The sequence below is a fragment of the Manis javanica genome, chromosome 2, assembly GCF_040802235.1.
Source record: "Manis javanica isolate MJ-LG chromosome 2, MJ_LKY, whole genome shotgun sequence".
Classification (NCBI taxonomy): domain Eukaryota; kingdom Metazoa; phylum Chordata; class Mammalia; order Pholidota; family Manidae; genus Manis; species Manis javanica.
The window spans coordinates 22,273,565-22,297,003 of record NC_133157.1 but is presented as its reverse complement, the minus strand read 5'-3'; the positions used below and the strand labels follow the sequence as shown (position 1 = coordinate 22,297,003).

Below are 23,439 nucleotides of genomic sequence, written 5' to 3'. Positions count from 1 at the left end.
AGGTCAGTGTGGCCTGATGATTTTGTAAATCCTCTTTGAGAAAAACATAGTTCTTATGTCTGAGGTAGAGGCAGGATAGCAAAGTGCACCATTTGACCTCAAACCTTCGATCCACACTTTACTAGATGTGTGCCCATGGGTAAGTTGCTTAATATTGGCTCCTACCTCATGGGATTTTTGTGAACATTCAATGAGTTTACATGTAAAGCATTTCAAACACTAAAAGTTCTGTAAGAATTATCCTCATCGTTATCATCGTTACCCAATACCATGGCTTCAAATATCATTTTACGATGACTCCCAAACTGATGTTTCCAGTCAGCCCCAACATCCCTTGAACTCCAGGCTCTTATATTCAGACATGTCCATTTAGATGGATGTCACTTCCATAAGCCTCCCAAACTTTCCATGCCCGAACTGGAAGTTTTGATTTTCTGCTCTTCTAGCACTTGAAATTCCTCTAGTCTTCCCAATCTCCAGTTGATGATACCACCCTTTGCTCAAACCAAATATCTTTAATGTCACCTGTAATCCCACCCTTTTCCTCGCTCCCAACATCTAATCTGTTGGCAGGTTTGACTCCACCTCTAAAACATGGCCCGTGCCTCCCATGTCTTCTCCTCTGTTTCCTGCTAACGTGCTGTCACCTGAGTGACATAGTCCCCTCACTTGTACTTTGTAGTCCTGCCGTTTGCAATCTGCTTTCTTCTTACTGCGCTTGGAGCACATGCCAAACTCCTTCACAAGGCTGCAGCATCCTTCCTAATCTGGCCCCTGCCTTCTTCTCTGCTGTCAACTGGATCCACCCTCCCTTCCCCTTCCCCATTCGTTATGGCCCAGCCACCTGTCTTCTCTCTGGCCCACAAGCTCACCCAACTCTGTCCCACACCCGGCCTATTATGTTTGCTAGTTGCTCCCCCTGGGACACGTTGCCCTGGGCCTCAGCTCTCAGCTCAAATGTTCAAGTACTCAGACCTTCCTCACCTAACGCGTCCTCCCTCAGTCCCTGTTTGTCACATTGTCCTGCCTACCTCCTGCCATGCACGTATCATGGTCAGAAATTATCCTGCATCCTTGTTTATCGGAGAGAGTGGGGACTTGCTGTCTTCCTGAGCCGTGTCTGCAGGACCTGGCAGAGTGCCTGGCCTGTGGGGACTGGGGGCACCAGCGCTCCTGAGATGGGGATGCAGGAGGAGAGACTAGCTTATAAGAGGGGGAGGAGTTCCTTTTGGGATCAGTGTGCTTGGCTAGCCAGAGGGAAAGCTTATGCACTCTTCAGGCATTTGGATAGTCACACATTCTCACGCAGTGCTGCTCCCACTGTGGTCCTGGGACCAGCAGCATCAGTGATGGCAGCACCGGGGAGCTTTTACAATTCACATTCCCAGGCCCTACCCCACACTTCCAGAATCAGCATCTCTGGGGATGGGGCCCTGCAATCTGTGTCTTAGCAGGCTCTCCAATGATCCTTATGCATTTGTTGCGGTTTGAGACGCTCTGTTCTAGTTTTATTTTCCAAAGCTGGACAGGCCTGTAGAGCAGAAACCAGATTCACCGTAGGAGCTCTCTCCCTCCCGCCTTTCAGGAGCCCCTGCCCTGGCTTCGCTTGCCCGGTGCCCTCTCACCACCTGCTCTTGCCTTGCCTTGACTTCACGGCTGCCGCTACTTGACAAATGTGAAGTTTTGACAGTTCTTAGCACCTGTAAGCTCGGATGCATTTTTTAGGTGTATATTATTTGGACAATAGGGCATTAAAAAGAAAACTTTTTATTTTTCCTTTTCACGTCTGACTGAGCTCTGCCTGTCACATAATTCTGAAATCAGGCAGCCAACAAGAGCCTGAACTGTCCAGGGAAACTGATGCTTTTGATCGCAAGGCACAAGTGCTTTACATGCCGAGGCGTGAACAGTCAGCCCTCGGAGGCAACACAAGGGGTCTGCGGCGGGGGGAGAAAGTCTTTGGAAGTAAATGTATTTCAGTTGGAGGTTTGGTTTCCCCCTGATAGCATAACTCTGCAGCCACGTGAAAAATCAGCTCAGCTTTTTTTTTTTGTTTAAGTCAAAAGACCTTGTGAAACAGACTTCCCTGGGACCATCCTGTCCCATTAGATCCTCTCTTCCTGCCTCCAGCTGTTGGGAATGTTTTGCTGACATTACTGACATATCCAGAGAAGAGACAGATCTGGGGGCATATGAGCTTTGGTGTTCGTGGTTACAGGCTACTTTTGTCAGAGGTACTAACCAGTGGTCAAGGCTAAATCAGCCAGAAATCAGGGGGTTTGAGCCCTTCCTTGATGGCAGGAGGCACTGTGTGAAGAAGAGCAGAGAGAATATTTCCAAGAGCAGCCCTGTATATTTTAAGAAGCCCCAACTGCAAAGGATCCCTGCTGGGGCAGAGAAAGAGGGGCCTGTCCATGCTGATTTCCAGAAGGACCCACATACCAAGGTCAAGGTTGCTGGCACTTCTGTCTCCCAAAATCCTACCGAGGTTTTTACCTACATAGTTGAACTAGGTTAATGTCGAACATGTTAGCACGGGAAGACTGAAAGTGGGACACCCCCTCCCAAGTAATTAGAGGGAAGAAAAATGGGAGATTTTTCCAGTTCACCCATTTATTCATTCATTCACTGGAACTGGGCTATGTGCAACAGTGACATGCAAAGATTAATAAGGAATAGTCCCAGCTTTGAGGACAGCATGAAAGTGCTCTAGAGTATGTTCTCTGCTGTAGGGCAGAGCAGACAGCTACTGATCCTGCTAGCAAAAGTGGAGGAAGGTTTCTTAGATGGCATTTTACGTGCTCTTTCTCGGGTGAGAGGAGAGGCTAAGGGAAAACGATGAACCACAGTAATAAAATTTCTCTAGTACTAAGTATTGGCTCAGCACTTCTTGTGTATGAACTCATTTAATCCTCATAATGAGCCTGGAATGGGCACTATTGTTGTGTCCATTTTACAGATGATGAAACTAAGCCTGTCAGGTCACACAGCTGGTAACCAGCAGACTGGCTCCAGAATCCAGGCTCTTAACCACTGTGCAACACAACCTCTTGCAGTTATGTGGGCATGATCTTTCTGGGGAATTTTGAGTAGAAAATGGCAATTCTGATTTTTTTCTTCTATAGCCCACTTAGAAAGAGCAGCCAATTTATCCCATCCATTCCTGCTTTCCAATGGGCAAAACATCTCTGTGATAAAGAAAGGTTTGGTGAATATAGTAGTTGTTAGGGTAGCCATAACAAATTCTACAGAATGGGTGGTTTAAATAACAGATATTAATTTTCTCACAATTCTGGAGGCTATGGGTCTGAGACCACAAGGTGTCAGTAGGGTTAGTTTCTTATAATGCTCTCTCCTTGGCTTGTAAATGGCTGTCTTCCTCAGGTATCTTCACCCAGTCTCCTTTCTGTGCGTGTCTATGTCCTAATCTCCTCTTTGTAGAAGGCCCCCCGTCATGTGGGATTAAAGCCATCCCAAAGGCCTCATTTAACCTGAAAGATCCTATTTGCAGATACAGGCACATTGTGAGGGAGTAGGGGTTAGGACCCCAACATATGAATGGAGGGTGGGGAACACATTTCAGACCATAGGAGAGAGCAACAACCAATGCAAAGAAATTGTACTGTGAGCTTTTACACGTGATTTTATATTATTAAACAATGCCCTATAAATTTTTGTAAAGAACTTTTTTACACTCTCCTTGGTGGTATTTGCAAACTATTTATACCTAATACATTTACAGGCAGCATAGTAATGTGTAATCGATTTAAGCGTATTAGTTTATATGTGACTGTTAAAGTCTATTAGGGTCAGAGGGTAACGTGTCTGCAGTTAGTTTATCAGTACAATTGGGAGTCACATAGGAACAAACTCATGTCTTTAATTTATAGAAAACTGTAGGTCAAGTGCTATAAATATGCTTCTCTATGTGCTCTAAGAGTAACCAAATGGATCTCCACTAACAATTAATTATAATAATGATTTATAGTTAAAAAGCAAAAACAACACCAGTGAAAACCATGACTACCTGGTCACCAAACTAATGCATTGCTGATGAGGGCCCCTCCAGAAGTGCAGGGATTCCACCACTGAAGTCACTTCTGTGCCTCCAGCAGGGAGTCCACAGTCCGCATGGCCGCTGGCCCTCTCCGTAGAATGGTGAACCAGAACCATTAATGAACTCCAGGTTACTATTACAAAACGTTGGTAATTTTTATAACTCATTTTATGGGTTCATACTAATAGCCCTTAATCCAGCATAAAAATGAGAGTCCATTATGGAACTGTGGATCTTTTGCTTATAAAAGCTATAGAAAGGAAACTGTAATGAGTATAAATTTTTGTGTCCACAATGTTAGAGACATATCCCACCCTCTCATTTGTGTAAATCATATTGAACTGGCTCGAAGTCGCCCATAACCTGGCCCTCAGGTGTTACAGGAGCTCCTTGCCTTCCCTTCACTCACCCTGCGTAATGAGGACGAACGAGATTTTGACAGGAGAGATGCCAGGGTGCCCGGTGCTTACTCTGTTGCTCTATGAAGCCGTTATTCCTGTCGTTGCTGGGAAGACCTGCTTCTTTCTGGCAGACACGGCGTTGCACCCTTACGGTGCTCCGTTCCTGCAGCCTCTGACCTGCCCATCAGGTCCTGTGGCCATGATATCCAGGGTCTGGGCTCTGCATGCATCCAGTAGCCACTGTCTGCCGTCGGGGGGCCGTGTCATGGAAACCCAAATCAGAAATTCTCTCCCACATCTTCCTTACCTTGCTTTTCATTTTAGGGAGTTTAAACAAGCCTTTTTTTTTTTTTCAGCTGTTTTCATTTCCCTTCTCAAAGCAGTTATCACTCCTTCCAAGCCATTGACCTGAGACACAAAACCTTTTTCTTTTACTCTACAGTATATTAGTACACAGGTGCACAGGTGGGGTGCATGATTTTAACACCATTTGGAGACAGCTGATGATGGTTGGGAGTCATTAAAAGAGTCTTTAGGAAGGGGCATGACAAAAATTAATTTTTTACAAAGACACTTTAAAATGGACTGGATATTAGGTGACTTAGGAAATTTTATAATGGAGCAGTAGTTGCATAGAAAAATGTCCTAATTTTTTAGGGATTCATGCTGAAATACTTATGGGTGAAATGTCGTGGCGTTTGTTATTTCCTTTAAAGTGCTTTTGGTGAAAAATACATAGATTTGGCAAGATTTTTATAACTGTTAAAACTAGATGATGTTACGTGGGCATTCATTATAGAGTTTCCTCTGTTTTTCCGTATGTTTTCCTTTTTTTATAGTAGGAAAGACAGAAATAAATCCTCCTGGTGGCTCTCTGGGGGTTGGGCCAGAGTGGAGTTGGGAGGCATGTTAATGAGGCGAAGGCAGAGTCAGGGGAGGGCTGATCGGGGGCACAGCTGAAACCGGGTTCTGCGGATGGAGAGGCCTCCGACTGAAAGGTGTATCTGGTCTCTTCTTCCTCATTCCCACAGTCCAAAGTGCTTCGGGAAAAATGGCTGCTGCAGGGTATACCCGCTGGAACCGCTGAAGAGGAGGAAGCCCGGAGGCGGCAGTCTGAGGAGGATGAGTTCAGAGTCAAGCAACTGGAAGACAACATTCAGAGGTAGGTGATTTCCAGCCCAGGGCCCCTTAGTTGTGGTTTTATGGTGCAGTGACCACATCTGTCCTCTAGAGGGCGCTTCCCAGATCTTTAGAATTACCTTCCAGAGTACATTGATACCGTTTAAACTTTTCCAGGTAACCCAGAGTTATTACTCTGAGTACTAGTTATTGTATTGGGCCATCATACAAGGGTATCTTCATGGACCAGTGAGGGGTTGTAAGCAGCTTGCCCCTTCACTAAATGCCCCTCTTTGAACTCTTCTATCAGCTTTTGTCTTTTTCCTCCTCTGGGTCAGGCTGTTAGCTGTTATTGCTGCTCTAGTGGGTCTCTCTTCAGATTTGTTACATCTGATCAACCTGAAAAGGGAAAACCATAGCCAAGGGTCTTGGAACTGAAACGAAGAGTACAGAACTGCTGAGTGAGGGCACCCCTCTGGATTTTGTGCCTGTGCTCTAAAAATTCACTTTGTATTGTTTACTTTCCCTGCTCTGAGGGTGAGTCTGCTTCCTGGGTTGCTCTCAACCAGGTTCTGCACATTTCCGTCTGGAAGATAAGTGACCTTCCTGTGACCAGTGGCTGGCCAGGCTCATACAGGAGTAATAACATAGGTTTCCACATGAAAACTGTCAGGCCCAGCCATTCCAGGTCCCAGGATACCGACCCAGAGATTTGAGATGGGGGTGGATGGTGGTGAGTGTAGATGCCTTAGTTTCAAATCCCATCCCTCCAAATTCTGCCTGAAATTTCTGTTGAGAGCTTCATCTGTTTCTCCTGAGTTAGGAGTTCTTCTAAGATACAAAAGGGAATAGTGAACTTGCTACAGCCCTTTTGACTCCCAGCAAGAATGAAGACTATGAGATCAGCTTGGGGATTTCAGTAGTGTCACCAAAGGGAAAGCAGGCCGACTGGCCATAAGCCCCAAAGGCCTGTACCCTTACTTTGCTTGGACCCTAATAGCTCTTTTAAAACATTAAAGAAGCTTAGCTAAACTTTGCTTGTGGGGGAAACTGGCTAAAAGCAAGTTTGTATGGGATGTGCATGTGTGTGGGGGTGTGTGTGTGAAGATATAGACACATATGTGTATGTACATACACACCTGTTTCTTAGAATACAAAGTGCAAAGGCTTAACTATGTATATGGTATTGGAAGAAGTAAATTTTAATCTTGTAAATACTGGCATCAAGATTGTAAGGAACAGGACCTCCAGGACCCCACAGAGAAGGAAAGGACAGGACTTCCTGTTAGAAGCCCTGAAGATAGAAAAGGGAGGGGACAGGATGAAGTCCGGCAGAGTCCTGAGCCCCAGGGGATTCCTCTCCTCAGAAGAGGCTCTGCTTGTCACATCTTAGATAAGTCCAGGCCAAGGATTCTTGAAAATACTGACAATAAATTGGAGAGGAAAAGGCGGGTTTGAGAAATCATTTTTTTAAGGAGCTAGTTTTTAAGTCCCAAAGTGGTAAGTCCATGTTGCTTCTAGCTGGAGTGACAGTTGACACAACACAGCATCTCTTTGTCTTTACTCTTGTTTAAAGTCCCAGTCATTTCCATGTCCCCTTCTTACTGGTTTTACATAATCACAGCACATAGGTCTCCTGCAAAGCAGAAGCCTCATAGCTATTTGCTGAACAAAGGAATTGGGGCTGCATGCACCATGCATCAGGGGACCCCTGCCTGGCAAAGGAAGCCTGGGAAATTACCCTCCAGTCCAACCTGGCAAAAGTCTAGGAACCAAGTGGCCTGGGTCTGTTCACGACAAGAACTGCAGTTCAGGTTTGGGGTGGGCCCGTGTTATGCTGGGGGCCAGGAGTTCCAAACAAGAGCAGAGAACCAGAATGGGGCGTCTCTGATGTGAAGGGAGACAGTGATGGGCAGAAACTTTTTTAAAATTGTTTTTTAAAAACTGAGCCTCACATATACATTCATTTCATCCAGTAGGTGTTAATACAGATGGGAGGCAGAAAGCATTTGGAAAATAATGATAAAATTAGTTGCACGACCTTTTCTGTTTTTCTTAAATGGCATTGGAAAATGTCTTCTAACCACACTTGGCAGTGTCACTTTGGCTTGGATACAAATGTCATTCTTCGTGCCCTGTAGGTGGGGCAGCCATTATACATGGAAGGAGAGTCTTATATTGAGACTCAGTTTTGGCTGAATTGACCATCAGAGTGAGGTTTAAGAGTTAAGGGCTGGTTTATTGTTCAGATGGGCATAACCATACTCAGAAAAATAAAGAAAATCTTTTTGTCTTTTGAGTCAACAAAATAAAGAGCTCACTCAGTGTATGCAGGCAGTCTTTTGGAGCCCATTTAAGAGACAGCTAGATACCCAAGCCAGGAGGAAAGAAATCATGGCAGCCTAAAGGGGTAAGGGTGGAGTGCTTAGGCCTGGATTCAGGGGTCATTTCCTTCTGTCACAGTTGTGGCTCTGCTGGGAATTGCTCATTTGCTGGGAGATGAGCTGTGTTCCCTGGAGTTGCTTTTCTCAGAGAAGCAAGTCTGCCAGTGGGCATCTTTTCCTCCTAGAGCCTTCGGAGGGAGGAGTTTCTTCCTACGGTGGAAGTCACTTTCTGCTTTTCCTCATCTTACTCACATCCTCTCCTTTACAATGTTTAGCACCGCCCAGGGGAAGACAGGAGCTGTCATCTCTCCTCCCTTAAAGAATAGTAAGTCACCTAAGCCACTTTTTATCAAAAAATGGGAAGAATGCCTACAAAGAAAATGAAGGGAAAGCTGGGTCATTTGGTTTAGAAAAAGAAAAGATAAGAGCAACCTAATTCAGAACATCAGCTGCATATGGGATTTAAGCCAAGTCTTAATTCTTTATGTCCGGGCCATTCTGAATGTGATAAAGACTTCAAATTAAGCATGAGAATTTATACTCAGACATATGTCCATTTCTCTGGATATCTTCAAGAACAAAGAACATAACCACCTTCCTAATTATGATTGCAAAATTCTTCACAGTGCCAGTAGCCTTACAAGAAGCTCCAGGTTTACCTACCTGTTTTTTGTTTTTTTTTAATCAAAATGCTCTTTGTAAATTGGTGGTTGTTTAGAATTGAGAAAGTTGTCTCTCTTCAAAACTATTACATGTGGTATTAGATTTTGAGGGCAGCCCACAAGGAGGGCAGGAAGGAGGGAACAGAAGGAGGGAGGGAAGAAGGGAGGAAAGAAGGGAAATGTAACTGGGCTATTATATCCTGGGCACTAGAATCACGTGGAAAGCTTTCTTAAAATATGGGTTCTCGGGCCTTATCCCAGGAAATTTACAGTCAGTGACCCAGGTAAGGAGCCCTGGTCACTACAATGGAGAAAGAGGTTGTTGTTATTTTGGGAAACTCTTTGCTGGGCAGTGTCAGGATGGCCCAGTCTGTTTATTATATTCTTGGCTTGCTAGAAACCAGAAGTAAAATAAGCTAAACAAAGTCAGCATTGTTGAAAGGAAAAACTGTACACAGATTTCTTTAATTTTCCTTTTCTTTTAATTCCACATACCACGGCTTTCTGTATGCTTCATTTCCCATTGCAGTGCCGAATGGAGAAAGTTCAAAGGATTGTTTCTTCCCATTGCCAACCACTGTCCATGCCATCATTGTACGTGATGGGTCCCTGGGGGCCACATGTGGGTCCCACACTGATGTTCTTAAGATTTTAGGCTGTTAGAGTCACACTTGTTCTGTCTACTTGACATCTCCAATCAGCAAGTCTTTCACTTACCTTGTGCTTTTCCTACTTAAGATTCTCTTCCTAATTTCATTATGTTTTATTCAGGTGTTTGAAATGAAGTGCTCTTAAGTTTCTTTGATCAGTGGGAAGTATGGGAAATAAACTTGCCCCACTCCCCACCTTGGAAATACCCCACTGAAGATGAGAAACCTCATGGAGTAGTAAATGGAAATGGAACAAGCTGTCACAAAGTCTAGGTCTGCTGATAAAAATTGCTGTGTGATTTTGGGCAAGTATCTCACTCTCTCTGGTCTCAATTTCCTCATCTTTTCAGTAAGAGGTCTCTAAGGATTTTCCAGCTCTGGTGTTCTGAGATTCTCTAATTTGGGTAGCCAGCTATAGACTTCTTTTCTGAATAAATATACCTGTGCAGGGAAATGTCACTGTTGTGGAAAGCAGTGGTTTTAGAAACGGGCCAGAACTGGGGAAGGATCTCAGGAAACAAAGAGCCCGTGTGTGCATAACTGACTCATCACAGAGGTCACTAATTATCTGGACAGCTGTCAGTGCTAAAATATGTCACACATCACATATGAATTGAGTAAAATACTGAAGTCCTAGTTGCTAACCCAGAAAGGGCCATGAAACTTTTGTAAAAGAAAATTCGAGGTATAAGCGGATGGTTCATTTCTGCTTCTGACTTAAGATTTTCCGAGTCCCTCTGTTGCTCTCTGATGGATACCAGAATTCACTTAATCTTCCTCATTCTTAAGGGCCTCAAAGCAGAAGATGAGAGACATCAGGCAGAAGTGTGTGTGTGTTTTATAATGGGATTTTGGCAACCAAGAAAAGGACAGTCACCCACAAATAACTGTTCTAGAAAAGACAACCACAGAAATGTTCGTTGGAATCACAAAGGACACTTGCTTAGGATTCACTGTGTCCCTCAGCCTGACTATTTTTAACTCCATGTCGCACTGTCCTCCTGCAGCAGGGCCTGGAGCCCTAGCTCTGGGTGTTCTATATCTGCACATGCCCAGCCTGGGACCCCACCCCACACGGCCACAACTGGCTGGCCAGCCCTGTTCTCGCTCCCATTCTTTTTGTTCCACCAAAATAAAACTATGCATACCATAAACCATGTAGTGATACAGTGGTATCACTATATTGCCTAATATTCTTTGGTCTCTCCCTCTGTTCTGAGTACTGATCTATCTTTTTGGCCTCTGTTCAATTCACGAATTTGTTCATTTTTATCCCCTTAACTCTGAAGTGGTGGTGGTGGTGGCGCCCCTAACACGGATGGGAGAACTGAGGCTGGGGAGAGAGATTAACTTGCTGCCCCAAATATCCCCATTAATAAATGCAAGAGCGAGTATTTCAACTTGGCTCTGTCAGACTCCAAAGCATGTTCTCAAAAATTTCAACAGAAGTTATTTCACGCTAAAAGATATTTAGACATGATATTCAATGAGTTGACACCACAGTTCTCCTTGTGATGTAAATGGATGGATGGGTAACATGCTCCTCCTTCCTCAGCCCCCACAAGCGTCTCCTCAGGAAGCTGCGTAGCCAGGGTGCCAGGACCCTGGAGGGGCAGGGCTTGGGTCATTGTGAGGGGTCATGACGGCTGAGAGGCAGCCCCACAGGTGTCTTCAGGAGCTACAGCTTCACTGTAGGCTTGGTTCCTTCGCCTCCTTCTGAAGCCCTTTGCTCCCAGTGTGTTTCCCTGGCTGTGCGCGGGCTGACTCTCTGCTGGAAACAGTGTGAGGCTAGATCAAGGGCTCAGCGTACTTGCTGAGGAGGACCCTGGACCCGAGTCTGACGGAGCTGGGTCCGAGCCTCATTCTGCACTTGCGAATTGTTTGATCTCGGGCAAGCCATGTGACCTCTCTGGCCCTGAGTTCCCTCACCTGCACCCTGGGGGTGGCAGTGCCCACCTTGAGGAGTTGTCATATGTGGAGAGAGTGTGCATTCCTGGGGTGCCAAGTACAAGGCTCTCAGGAAGTAAAAGCAGTGCTGTTGTTATTGTTTTCCCCTCCCTCCTTCTAGAGGAGGGTTTCTCAAGAGCAGCACTATTGATGTTCTGAGCAGGAGAGTGGCTAGTGGTGGGGGTGCGCCCTGTGCATTGCATGGTGTTTACAGAACCCTGGCCTCTACCCAGGAGATTCCAGTAGCATCACACACACCCCGACTCAAATCAAAAGTGTCCAAGCATTGCTGAATGTCCCTGGAGGGCAAAACAGTCCCCAGTTGAGAACCACCACTTAAAGCCTGACATTACAGGTGTTGATACTAAGATAAAAATCACCCCATTGAGTAGCTTCAGAGTACAGAACCCTAAACAGATTTATGTGGCCATCATTGAAAAGACAAGAGATAACAAACGCTGGTGTGGATATGGAGAAAAGGGAACCCTTGTGCGCCATTGGTGGGATGGTAAATTGGTGCAGCCGCTATAGAAACAGTATGGAGGATCCTCACAAGAATAAAAATAGAACTGCCATGTGATACAGCAATTCCACTTCTGGGAACTTAGCCAAAGGAAACAAAAACACCAACTCAGAAAGTTATCTGCACCCCCATGTTCATAGCAGCATTATTTATAATAGCCAAGATATAGATATGTGATTTAGCCATTAAAAAAAGGAAGTCCTACCATTTGCAACAACACAAACGGACCTTGAAGAGATTATGCCAAGTGAAATAAGTCAGACAGAGAGAAACAGAAACTATATGATCTAAATATATGGAATCTTAAAAAAAAAGTAGGAACAGAAAAAAAGTCCCCAAAGCTCATAAAAAAAGAGATCAGACTTGTTACCAGAGGTGGGGTGGGGGGCTGGGAGAAAGTATAAATTTCCAGTATAAGATAAATAAGTACTAGGGGTGCAATGTACAACTTGATGACCCCAGCTAACACTGCTGTGTGGCATATATGGAAGGTGTTATGAAAGTAAATCCTAAGAGCTCATCACAAGGAAAGAATTTTTTTCGTTTTTTCTTTTCTTTGTATTACATCTATATGAGAAGATGGGAGTTAGATATACCTACTGTGGTAATCATAGTACAATATATGTGAATCAAACCATCACACCGTACACCTTAAGCTTATACAGTGACATATGTCGATTATTTCTCAGTACAATTGGGAAAAAAAGATTTATGAAGATGACACGAATGATTTTCTGTGCAGAATGATACAAGTGTTTCAGTTGCTTGACAATATAAAGCTTCTCTCAAGCACTGAACCATGAAAGCCAGACCTGAGTTAAAAAGAAATGATTGCCTTTTTCTTCTTTTTTTTTTGGCATCCAGTGCCACACTGATTTGGCAAAAGGTAGTGATTTTATGACAACTCATAAAACCATAGAATCGTAGAGTATTCAAAGCTGAGGTGTTATCTGGATCGACTGCCTGATGCTCAAAAGTGCAATGAAACCGGTGAGTGGGAGTCAATACACAGTCCCTCCCTGGAGGCTGAACGTGTCAGGGAGCTCACTTTTTCACAGAAGAACACCCTTGTCCATGCTGGAACAACTTTCATTACTCCAAACTCCTATGAGATGAGAGTTCTATTCCCTGCAGTTCCCCACAGCTCTCTTTTCCTGGCCTGCCAGGACCGCACGGGGAAGTCCTTCCCCACAGGCTCTGAAATTGGGATGCTTATGGTTTGTGGCCGGTTTGGGAAGCTGGGACAGGCAAGGAAGGAAGCACTCACCTGCTCTCAAGCATGTCAACACTGTGTGCGTGTTGCTTAGTGGCAATAGTGGAAGAGCTTGTAGGACCTTACTTACTACAAGACCCCAAGCGTCCTGCCTTGTTTGGGTTGTGTAGGTTCCATTACATTTGCCTCAGTACTGGTCAGGTAAGTTGGGTTTAAAGTTTCTATAACTGTGAAAATAACAGGAGAACTTCGTCTATACACTGAGACCCTATAAGAACACATTGGGGAATACTTGCCTTTTCTAGTCCTTAGAACAATTGCTATAGTTGAAAAGATTGTACAAAGGCAATTTCTTGGCGGCTGGTCCTTGGCTTTTTGGCCTATGATTGCCATGTCCCAGGTTTTACAAAAAGTTTTGAAAATGGTATTTTTGTGCTCCTCTAGCTTGTAATATGGTCACTTCTGACCCCCTCCCTATTCTCGATGGAGCAAAAACATCAAGTGTCCTGTTAATATTTTCTTGCGCAGTTTCCACCAATTGTGCATTCAGTGGATGGTCTCTCGGATGCTTTCTAGTGAGAACGGTGTATAAACTCATAAAATAGAGGCCTGACAGTGGAATCTTTAGTCCAGTGGCCTTGGTGACCAGGAAGGGTTTGACGGGGAGATGACATGTTTAGGCAGGCTAATTTGACACTCCATCAACAGGGCCTGGAGCCAAGCCAATCTCCTGGGTACAACTCCACTTGTATTCCCCTTAGGCCCCAGAGAAGAGTTCCATGCACCTGAGGCTGCTTGAGGCTTGTCACTGCAAGGCCTGTCTCTGTGGGTCTTGCTAGTTTCTCCTTCCTTCAGGTCCAAGCCTCCAAGGCAGCAAATGGGAGGTAAAGGTGTGCAGACTGACTCCCCCTCTAGGATCCTATTTCCCTAGCAAACTCATGCAAGGACACCAAAAGAAATGCTCTTCTTCTTTCTCCCACCATAAAAGCAACTTTTGCCAGCAAGCATCCTGTAGATCTCTCTCCCAAGGTGTAAACCTTAACAGTGGGAATTTCAGGCCAAAAGAGAGGAAAGAGGTCTATAGCAGCAGATGAGTAAGATTTAGGACATGTTTATGAGGCAGGCTTTGCTTATACCTCAGCCCTTTTCTGAGAAACTCTTTTTAGCATGTTTGCAGCACATGTACAGTCACATTTGCAAAATGAAGAATTAAGGTTTATTGTGCTTATGGATTCTGAGTCAGGAATTAAAGCAGAGAATATTGGGATGGCCTGTCTCTGTTTCACAATGTGTGGGGCCTCAGCTGGGAAAGCACATATAGTGGGGAATGGCTGTAGGGGTCTGGGTCCTGGAATCACCTGGAAACTTCTTTACTCACATGTCTAGGGCCCAAGCTGGAGTGACTCAAGGGCTTGGCACCTCCATTTTGCTCCTCCACAGACTCGGCCTTATCAACACATGGCACCTGGGCTCTGCAAGGGAACACTCAAAGGGGGAGCATCTAGAGAGCAAACATTACAGGAGACCCAAGTGGAAGCTGTAGACTTCTGTCCTTGTCCCTTGGAAGTCTCACAGCATTACTGCTCTGCCTTGTTGATTGCATCCGAACCAGTAGAGCTCACTTGGATTTAAGGCGAGGGAAATTAGCCTCTGCCTCCTGATGGGAGTGGCAGGGTCACATTGCAGAAGAGTATGTGGGATGGGAGATGTGTTTGCAGCCAGATTTGGAAAACATAGTCTGTCTCCAAGTCTATGTTGTTTGGTGCATAGCTGAAGCTTAGCCTTTATTATTTTGTTTGTTTGAATGTTCCTTTTATTATTATGTTGTATTCCTGTTAATTTTTGTTAATCTTAAAATCTTTTTTTGATGCAGTTAAAAAAAGGGGGGGAATGAAGGAAGGGAGGCCTCAGTGTGACTGAACTAGAGCTACATGGGAAGCGACAAGGCCACTGTGCGTCCTGCTGACCAAAAGCACCTCCCATCTCACTGCTAAAGCCTTTGATCACCTTTGAAAAAGAATCTGTTGGAATAATGTGCACCCCAGGGATTATGGAGTCTCGTGTTCATTCCTCCTATATAGAAAGGCAGACAGAAAATGTGAATAATGTCTGAATGCTGCAAGAATATCTATGAGGGTTCGGGGACACTTCTGCCAGCACAGACTGTCACCCAATCTGGGTGCCTGGAAGAAGGCTGTTAAGCACTGATATGCAATGTGGCGTGAGGTTGCCTGATTCTGGCTTTGAAGACCAGACATGTCTAAACACCCGTGTTCAACATTCAAGGCCATTGCCAGGCCACATGGCTCCTTTGTGCAGATTAGAAAATGTAGTTCCGTGGGTGACCATCACTTGGAAATATCACTGGCTGGATTCAGCCTGTTTTGCTCTCATGGCTGATATCCTTGGGCAGAAGCAAGCTACACAAGCATGTGCAGTAGCCCTGCTCACTTCTTGGTCCCCACTGGCCTCCTTCTTATTGGTCGTTAAAATATTCTGTTTTCCTCATTCTTATACAATCTCAGGTAAGACTGCGGGAGATGGAGATGTAGTTTTTACAAGCCGCTGGGGAACACAGACAAGTAACCCATCAGTTAATAAAGTGGTGGGAAAGCTCCTATCATAGAAGTTCAGAAAGGTTCTGTGGGAGTTGGTCTCAGGGATGGTAGCGCAGCTTGGGGAATATAGCCAGTGATTCTGTAACATCTTCCTGTGTTGACAGTACCTGCCCTAGTGGGGCTGAGGATTTAATAATGTGAGTAACTGCTGAATCACTGTGTTGTATACTCGAAAACAGTATAAGGTTATAAAACAACTATACTTCAATAGAAAAATATATTAAAAAATTGATCAAGCTGTGAAAAGAAAGGGGGTCTATGGGAGCCTATTCAGGAGGGGGTACTTACCACTCAGATTAGGAGTATAGAGAAGTCTTCCTGGAGGAAGCCTTGATGTTTGAGGAGAATGTGTTTTTTAGCTGTCAGGCAAATGTTTTTCTTTCTCTGTGACATGGCATGACATGACATGACATAACATGACATGACATGATATGACATGACATTCTGTTGGCTTTTAACGAGGAGGTAAATTCTCCTAGAACAGGGACTTTACTGGTTACTTGCTGATTGGTTTCCTGAGGTTGTTATAACAAATTACTATAAACTTGGTGGTTTTAAACAACAGAAATGTATCCTCTCTCAGTTCTAAAGTCCAGAAGTCAAAAATCAAGGCGTCAGCAGGGCTGTACTCCTCCAGAAGCTCCAGGGGAGCTCCTTCCTCCCTTCCTCGCCTCTCCCGGCTTCTGGCGGCATAGGTGTTCCTCGGCTTGTGGCTGCACCACTCCAGTCTCTGCCGACCTCCGATCTCTTCTCCTTTATCTCTTATGATACCCTTGCCATTCGATTTAGGGCCTATCCAGATAATCCAAGATGAACCCATCTCAATCCTTAAATTATTTACATCTGCAAAGATCTTTTTTTTTCACATAAGGTCACATTTACAGGTTTGTGGGATTAGGAGGTAGACACATCTTTTTTGTAGCCACCATTCAACACTATACCTACTGTTCTATCATAAGTGCCTGGAGTGCTGCCTGGTGTGAATAGGTTGCTCAATAAATATTTTTTAGTTTAACTGAACTGCATCATCTTTAGATCATCCATAGCATTGTCATAGGTTCAAAACCAACATTCATGTCTAGAAACGGAATAAGGCCATGGTTCCAGGCATGAACATCAGCATTACATTTGCTGGGTGCCAGTCCAGGGTCCCCACTTGCTGCCTGCATCATCTCAGGCAGGTCCCTTTAGCCTCTCTCTCCTTTTGTTTCTTCGTCTACAAAATGAAGATAATAATAATGAAATAAACTTTATTGGGTAGTGGTGGCAATTAAATTAATATATAAAGAGTGCTTACAATTATCTAGGGCTTGGTGCCCAATAGACTTTAGCTTGGATTATTAAAAGAAAAAAGTGATGTGACAATGTACAATATATAAATAACCCCAAATTGTCTGATTTTATGAGACTTCCCCTCCACCTTCAGGAAGAGCTGAGAGGGATGCCACCTCCCTGAGCTTAGCGTGCCATGTCAGGAGTCAGCTGCAGGTGGACGTGCAAGTCTAGTCGTGACTTTGCAGCTCCAGCCCTCACTCCTGAGAGGTCCAGGACGGAGGGAGGCGGGAGGCTGGGAGCCCAGTGCTCAAGGGGGAGTGGCTGCTTCTGTACAAGGGTGGCAAGCAGCTTCTGCTCCCAGGGCAGCTGCTCTGCTCTCAGGTTCTTTCGTGCTCTGTGACCAGCTCCAGGCTGTTACCCTGAGGCCCTCACCAGGGCCGCTCAAGTGGAGGGTAAAAAAGAACAGCTCCAAAAGCAGAAGTAGGACAACATGGCAGATGGATTTGAGGAGGATCCAGATGAATTTGGGAGCAGACTAAGTTGAACTGGGTGAGAAGTTGGAGTTGTCTCAGCAAGTTATTTTCTTTATAAGTACTGTTGTGCTTTCTACTGGATTATTTTTTAAAAATCATCTAGGTTGTCTAAGCGACGCTCTGCTCAGTTCCTCTGGGGACTTGCTTTGTTAGAGAAAAATGGCTAAAGCCAGTGCTATTCAAAATAATGTCCATGGACTGCTTCTGGTCAGGCAGCTGTTCATTACCGGTCTATGGCGAGATAAGGGTGGAAATTGCCAATAAGGTGTCTAGAAACTTTAATAGCAACTTGACATCACTGTGACAAGCTATAATCAGTGGGCCTGCTTCATTGAATAGGCCCATCTGGATGTCCGTGAACTCCTGTGGTGAGGTGCACGTGTCAGGATCCAATTACTAGTGTTAGTCTGCAACATACTGCGGTAAAACCCAGGTCCTTGACTATGAAGAGTTTAGGGTGCACTGCTGCAAACCAGATGGCAGAAGAAAGATGAGTATGTACCCCAATACCTCACTTTTTGCCAAAATGTTTAAATATTGTCATTGCCAAATTTTTGTACCATTGATCTTTAGCTTTAGGGAAGAATTTGAAAAGTATTTAAAATAAGCCCCTCCCCACACTTCTTACCTTAAAGGTGGAGAACTTGAGGCCAGGACAGACCACATGACTCTCAGAATGACCTAGCCAGCCAGCTATCTTCCTGGAACTAAGCCTAAGTCCCCAATACTCTTTGAAAGCTGACATTCTTTTCCCAAAGCTAAATGCAATGCAAAAGCAAATTTCAGCCCCTAACAAGGAATCACAAATTCCAGATTAATGCTCCAGAATGATATGGTTTTCTTGGGAGCAGAAGTTTCATGAACACAACTCAGGCCCGAACATACAGGGCAACCTGCTGGTGCTGGGGTTTGCTCTGTTAAACAAAGAACTTTATTGGGTACAATTATTATTCCTTATTGGAGTCTAAGACACTGATATTTTCATATAGCCATACAAATGTCTTGGTTTGTAATCTTGAGAAAATCAGTTAATGACCCAGCTGAATCTGTAAGTAGGAACAAGAATAAAATTTGCTCTCCCTAGGAACATCCTAAGAATTTTGTGAGGCTAAAGAGGAGGCCCAGAGAGATGACTTGGTCTGGGAAAACAGAAGTAAAACTTGGCTTTTCATTCTGGAAGACTATATGGTTAAAAACATCATCTGACAGCTAGAAGAGAAGCTTGGCAATTGGCTTATTAGCCCTCTGCTTTCAGGTAGAACTACACTTAAACCATTTCTGAGTGATGCACGTTGCTCCTGTTTTTAAGGAAGGGAGGGGAGACCCCCCAACCGAGTGGCTTTTCCTTGGGCCAGCACTGCTATGACTGTGACCATATTAATGGAGCCAGGAAGAGAGGAAGCACTGGCTTCTTCAAGGCACAGTCCCTCCTGGCAGAGACTCAGAAGCGACATCCTCGTGTTTCCAGGATGCTGGCGCTCAGGTCCTGAGTAAGTCTTGTGTCTGGTAGAGTTATACTCAGTCCTGATAAATAACATCATTACGATGCTCCTTGGGCTTCTCCTCAGATGGTATAATCTCTCTGGCCTTCAAATGTCCTAACTGGAATTTTCCCCAGCCAGTTTCTACTTCACATTGGAATTAGGCCCAAGTTCTCTTTGCCACTCCTAGGATAAGAATCCCATGCTAGATAGAGAATTCTAGTAACAGGAATGTGGATTTTCCATAAGGTTTAAATATTCACTAGCCAACCTTTCAGCAGAGTGCTGAGGCCAGCCTGGCCTCCTCCATCGGGGACGGAGTAGTATAGGGTCAAGGGCAAGCATTCCCACTGGACTCACACACACCTCCACTTCATCACTTCTTACGACCTTGGACTGGTTACCTAATAGTTTGTGTTTGCCTCATCTACAAAATGGAAATATAATGTATACTTTGAGGATGGTTGTGAGGATCAAGTGAGTTAACATATGTAAAATGCACAATGTAGTGTGTGGCAATGGTGGTCACTGGTATTATCTACTATGACCCAAAGCCTGGGTTTGCTTCAAGCAAGTAGAATGATTCTCAGACCAAGTGTTTTCACTATCTATTTATTAGAAGGTGATGTTCCAAATCATATGCATTTTGTTTAATATAAAAGATAAGCATAGATATACAGTTGCTGTTTTTTCTTTCTTAGGGGTTTGGGATGATTCTGTATCAGCATTTTAGAAATGACCTTTGTGCCTGCCACGGCTCATCTCCTCTCACCCCTCGCCATCTCCTCTCGCACCAGAATTCCACTGTGTTCGCTACTAGTTCTTTCAGTAAGACGGATATGGAGGGGCCCACTTATTGTTTAGAATAAATGTTCTTTGGTCACTGGAGTATGGGAATTTGCTTTCAAATTATAGGTAATCACATTAACAAACCAAAAAGATTTATGATTTAATAGAGTAAAAAACAATTTATTCACATCTCCTGTAAAATCTGTTTGTGGTTGTCTCTGTTCCTAAGGAGAATTACTATGGATATACCACTTTTTCTCCCTTTTTTCTTTTGTTTTTTTTTAATTGCAGTATAGTTGATATGCTGTATTGTATTAGTTTCAGGTATACAACATAGTGTTTTGACAATTATATACAGTACAAAATGCCCACCATGATACATGTAGTTGCCATCTGTTAACTTTTCCTGAAAAAAAAAGAAAAAAGAAAAAAGAATTTGAACAAAAAGGTCACATAGTTCCTTTGCAGCAATTACACCTTTCACACCTGTCCCAGGTCATAGCAATATCAAGGTCAAGCTTGCAATATTCCAAGTAAAAGTACAACTTCCCCTGTGCATACAATACATGTGCAAACACACTCCCACTCTCCAGTTTTTTCTCCAGACCATTTCACAAATGAGGAAAGAGATCTCAGAGGCTCTCTCTTTCTCAACCATTTGAAGACACATTTTGCAAAGTGCTAAATTCATGCTTCTGCTTTGTTAGAAGTCTCTCTTGCCTGGACTAGTTTATGTTCACATTCATAGAAGCTGACTAGTGCTTCCTTTATTAGGACATACTCAACACTCTTTGTTGAATTATTGTACCTTTTTAAAGTCCATCTGGAGATTAAAATTTAGGACCCTTGATAAAAACAAGATAATATTTTGTGAAGAGCCTAGGAATATGTGGTTGACTTTGGAACAGCCATTTGTTATAAAATTCTCCCATCCTCAGACAGACTCCATGGACCCCCACACCCCCTATTCACTGTCCTCTCTCTCCTCCGCTTTGATGCCATGCTTCTGGGAGCAGTCATCCATGCTCAGCGTCTCCACGTGCTCATCTCCCCCTCACTCTCCTCTGTGTCCTCTGACCCTGCCAAGTCACCAGTGCCCATTCAATGGCCAAGTGCAATGAGGACTTTCTGATTCTCACCTTAGTTGACTATTGAGCAGCAGTCAAGACTCCTGAACACTCCCGATTTCTTGAAGCATCCTCCCTCCTTGGTTTACGTGACATGACAATATCCCTGATTTTCTGTCTCCTTTTTCTCTGTCCATCCTTGAAGTGTTGGTTCCTTGAGGTTCTCATCTTGGTGTTCTTACTTCTCACATTCTCTCTGAGGCAGATCCTCTGTTCCCATGACTTTTAAAAAACATCCTTCCATCCCAAGTTTTTTTTTTTCTCTGAGCTACCCATACAGCCAGTCTCCTCCTGGTTACATCCATTTGGATCTCCCTCAAACACCCAAAACTCAACATGTCAAAAATTAAACTCTTTACATCCTCTAATTTGTTCTCTCTTTGATTCTTAATCTTATTGGAAAACATCACTGTGCACCCAGCTGTCCAAGTCTGAAACCAAAGCACCATCCATGATTCCTCTCCCCATTTCAACCCCAAATCTATTCAATAACTTTATATCACAAGTATTTCTAGAATCTTTCCAGTCTATTTCATTCTTGCTGCCATGATGCTATCCAGGCCATCATTACCTTTCACATGGATTGCTGCAACAACCTCTTACCCAGTCCCCTTTCCTCTAGTTTTATGTCCTTCTAACCCAAACTCTACCTAGCCACCAGAAATATTAAAAATTTCTGTCTGGTAATATCACCCTCCAGCTCAGAAACCTTTACCCATTCCCTTCAGACTGTATGTCCAACTCCTTAATATGACATAGAGAGACACTTACGATATGATCTCCTCTTCTCCAGTCTTATCTTCCATAATAATCCTCCTCCTCCCCCACTTGCTGGCCACCCCAGTCACTTTCTCCAGTTCCCTGGAAGTACCAAGCTCTCTCTCTGTCAAGCTTTTTGTGTCCGCAGACCCTTCTGCCAGGAGCACTCTTCAACCCCCCTTTACTTTGCTAACTACTAGTGATCCTTCAGGCCTCAGCAAAGATACCACCTTCTTTGACCCTAATCTCTGGTTTAATATCCCCCATGGGCATTTTTAGTTCAAAACTTCCTGTATCATAGCACATGTGAAGTTGTTTCTCTCTCTGTCCTCTGCCACTGTCAGCTTTCTGGAGACAAAGAGAGTATAGTGTTCACTTTTGTGATTCCCAGATCCCGGCACACTGCCTGGCACAAAGGGCTTTCATTGCACATTTACTGGGAGGAAGAAGGAAAGAGTGAAGGAAACACAGGTGACATCCCACAGTTGCTTTGGGTATAAGTGCTTGTAAGATTTCTTTCTGCATAGGCATTTCCAACTGAAAGTTGGGTTTTTGCCTGGATTACTTTGATTGATATATAATCATGATATGAACTAATGGAAGGAAATTATTTGCTTGATACAGCTTTCATTTACCTAGAAGTATGGACAACTACTACCTTGAACAAACTTACCTGCTCATAACTAATTGCTCTGGAGTGGTTGATATAGTATTTATTTGGAACAAAATTGTTAAATATATATTCATTGAGCATCATACATAGCAGGGGGCAAGGTGTTGGAGTTAGGGAAAAGAGGTCAAAGTCTTCTCCCCTGCTTTTATGGATCTAGCAGTCTAGGTGCCCTATGGATGGTATTTGCATACAACAGGTACTGAGAGATACCTGTTCTCAAGATTGTAGACATTTATAGAAAGGAATGATCACTGAGGGTTTTAGGATTTTGGCTTTTACCTCAGTGGGATTGAGATTAATCTTTCTAAGATGTGTGCATTCATTTGGTAAACTTTTATCAAATGCTTATGGTGGAGGCAAAATTAAGTTGGAGATACAGAAATGAAAATGACAGAATTGCTACCCTCAAGAGACCTGTAATCCACTCAGTTATAATGGGGGACAACTCTCCAAAGTCCCTTACCTTTGGGTATTCAGAGATCTCCCACAGCTTCAGGTCTTATGTTTCTATTGCTCATGAGCAATAGAATATCTAACATTTGATGTTAGAAGTTACCCTTCCAAGAATTATTTCTTACCACCAAGAGTTAAGTTTGACTTCAGATGGTACATCAGGGTCCTAACCTACAACTTTGAATATCTGAATCTTTTAAAGCAGTGATGGTTCCATTTCAGAAAAGTAAAAGATTCTACGTCAAATTTAATATGTCTTAAAAGTAAGTGGAGAGAAATTCCAGGCTCATAGGAAACAATCTATGAAGGCTATTTTGGGACATGAGCTGAATGGCTGTCATTGAGATGGAGCAAATGCTCACAGACCTCATAGATATAATCAGATGGAAAATGGGGGCCCTTCCTGACCTCAGTGAGGCCCTGGCCCCCTTCAGCCTCAAGCTGGATCCCAGCTGTAGAGCTGGACTTGCGTTCCTGGATGATGCGGGTGTTTGAGAGTGGCCACATGCATGTCGGAATGGAGCTTAACTGGTAAGGTCAGCCGGTTGCCATGGGTGCTCCATCCCGACCAAGCTCACTGGACTCTTCACAGCCCAGCCACCTGTTGTAAACAGCTGAAGGGGGCCTGGCTCCATTTGGGGGTTGTCACTTTCTCTGGAGCAAGGAAACAGGGAGAACAGCAAGCAGCCATTTATTGCTCTCACAAAGTCACTCTCTTCATTAGCAGCAACAGTCCAGGCATGGCCAGCCATGGAGTGGTCCTTCTGCACAAGAC

The 23,439-nt window shown here is 44.0% G+C and overlaps 1 protein-coding gene across 9 annotated transcripts in view; it reads left to right on the top strand.

The window, feature by feature from the left end:
- Window positions 1-23,439, top strand: part of PALM2AKAP2 (PALM2 and AKAP2 fusion) — a 416,273-nt gene that overhangs the window by 177,996 nt on the left and 214,838 nt on the right. For all 9 annotated transcript variants that reach the window (XM_036990572.2, XM_036990574.2, XM_036990581.2 and 6 more), the window contains one exon: window positions 5,490-5,620. In XM_036990572.2, coding sequence (XP_036846467.2) covers window positions 5,490-5,620 — 131 coding nt within the window. The remainder of the gene's footprint in view (window positions 1-5,489; window positions 5,621-23,439) is intronic.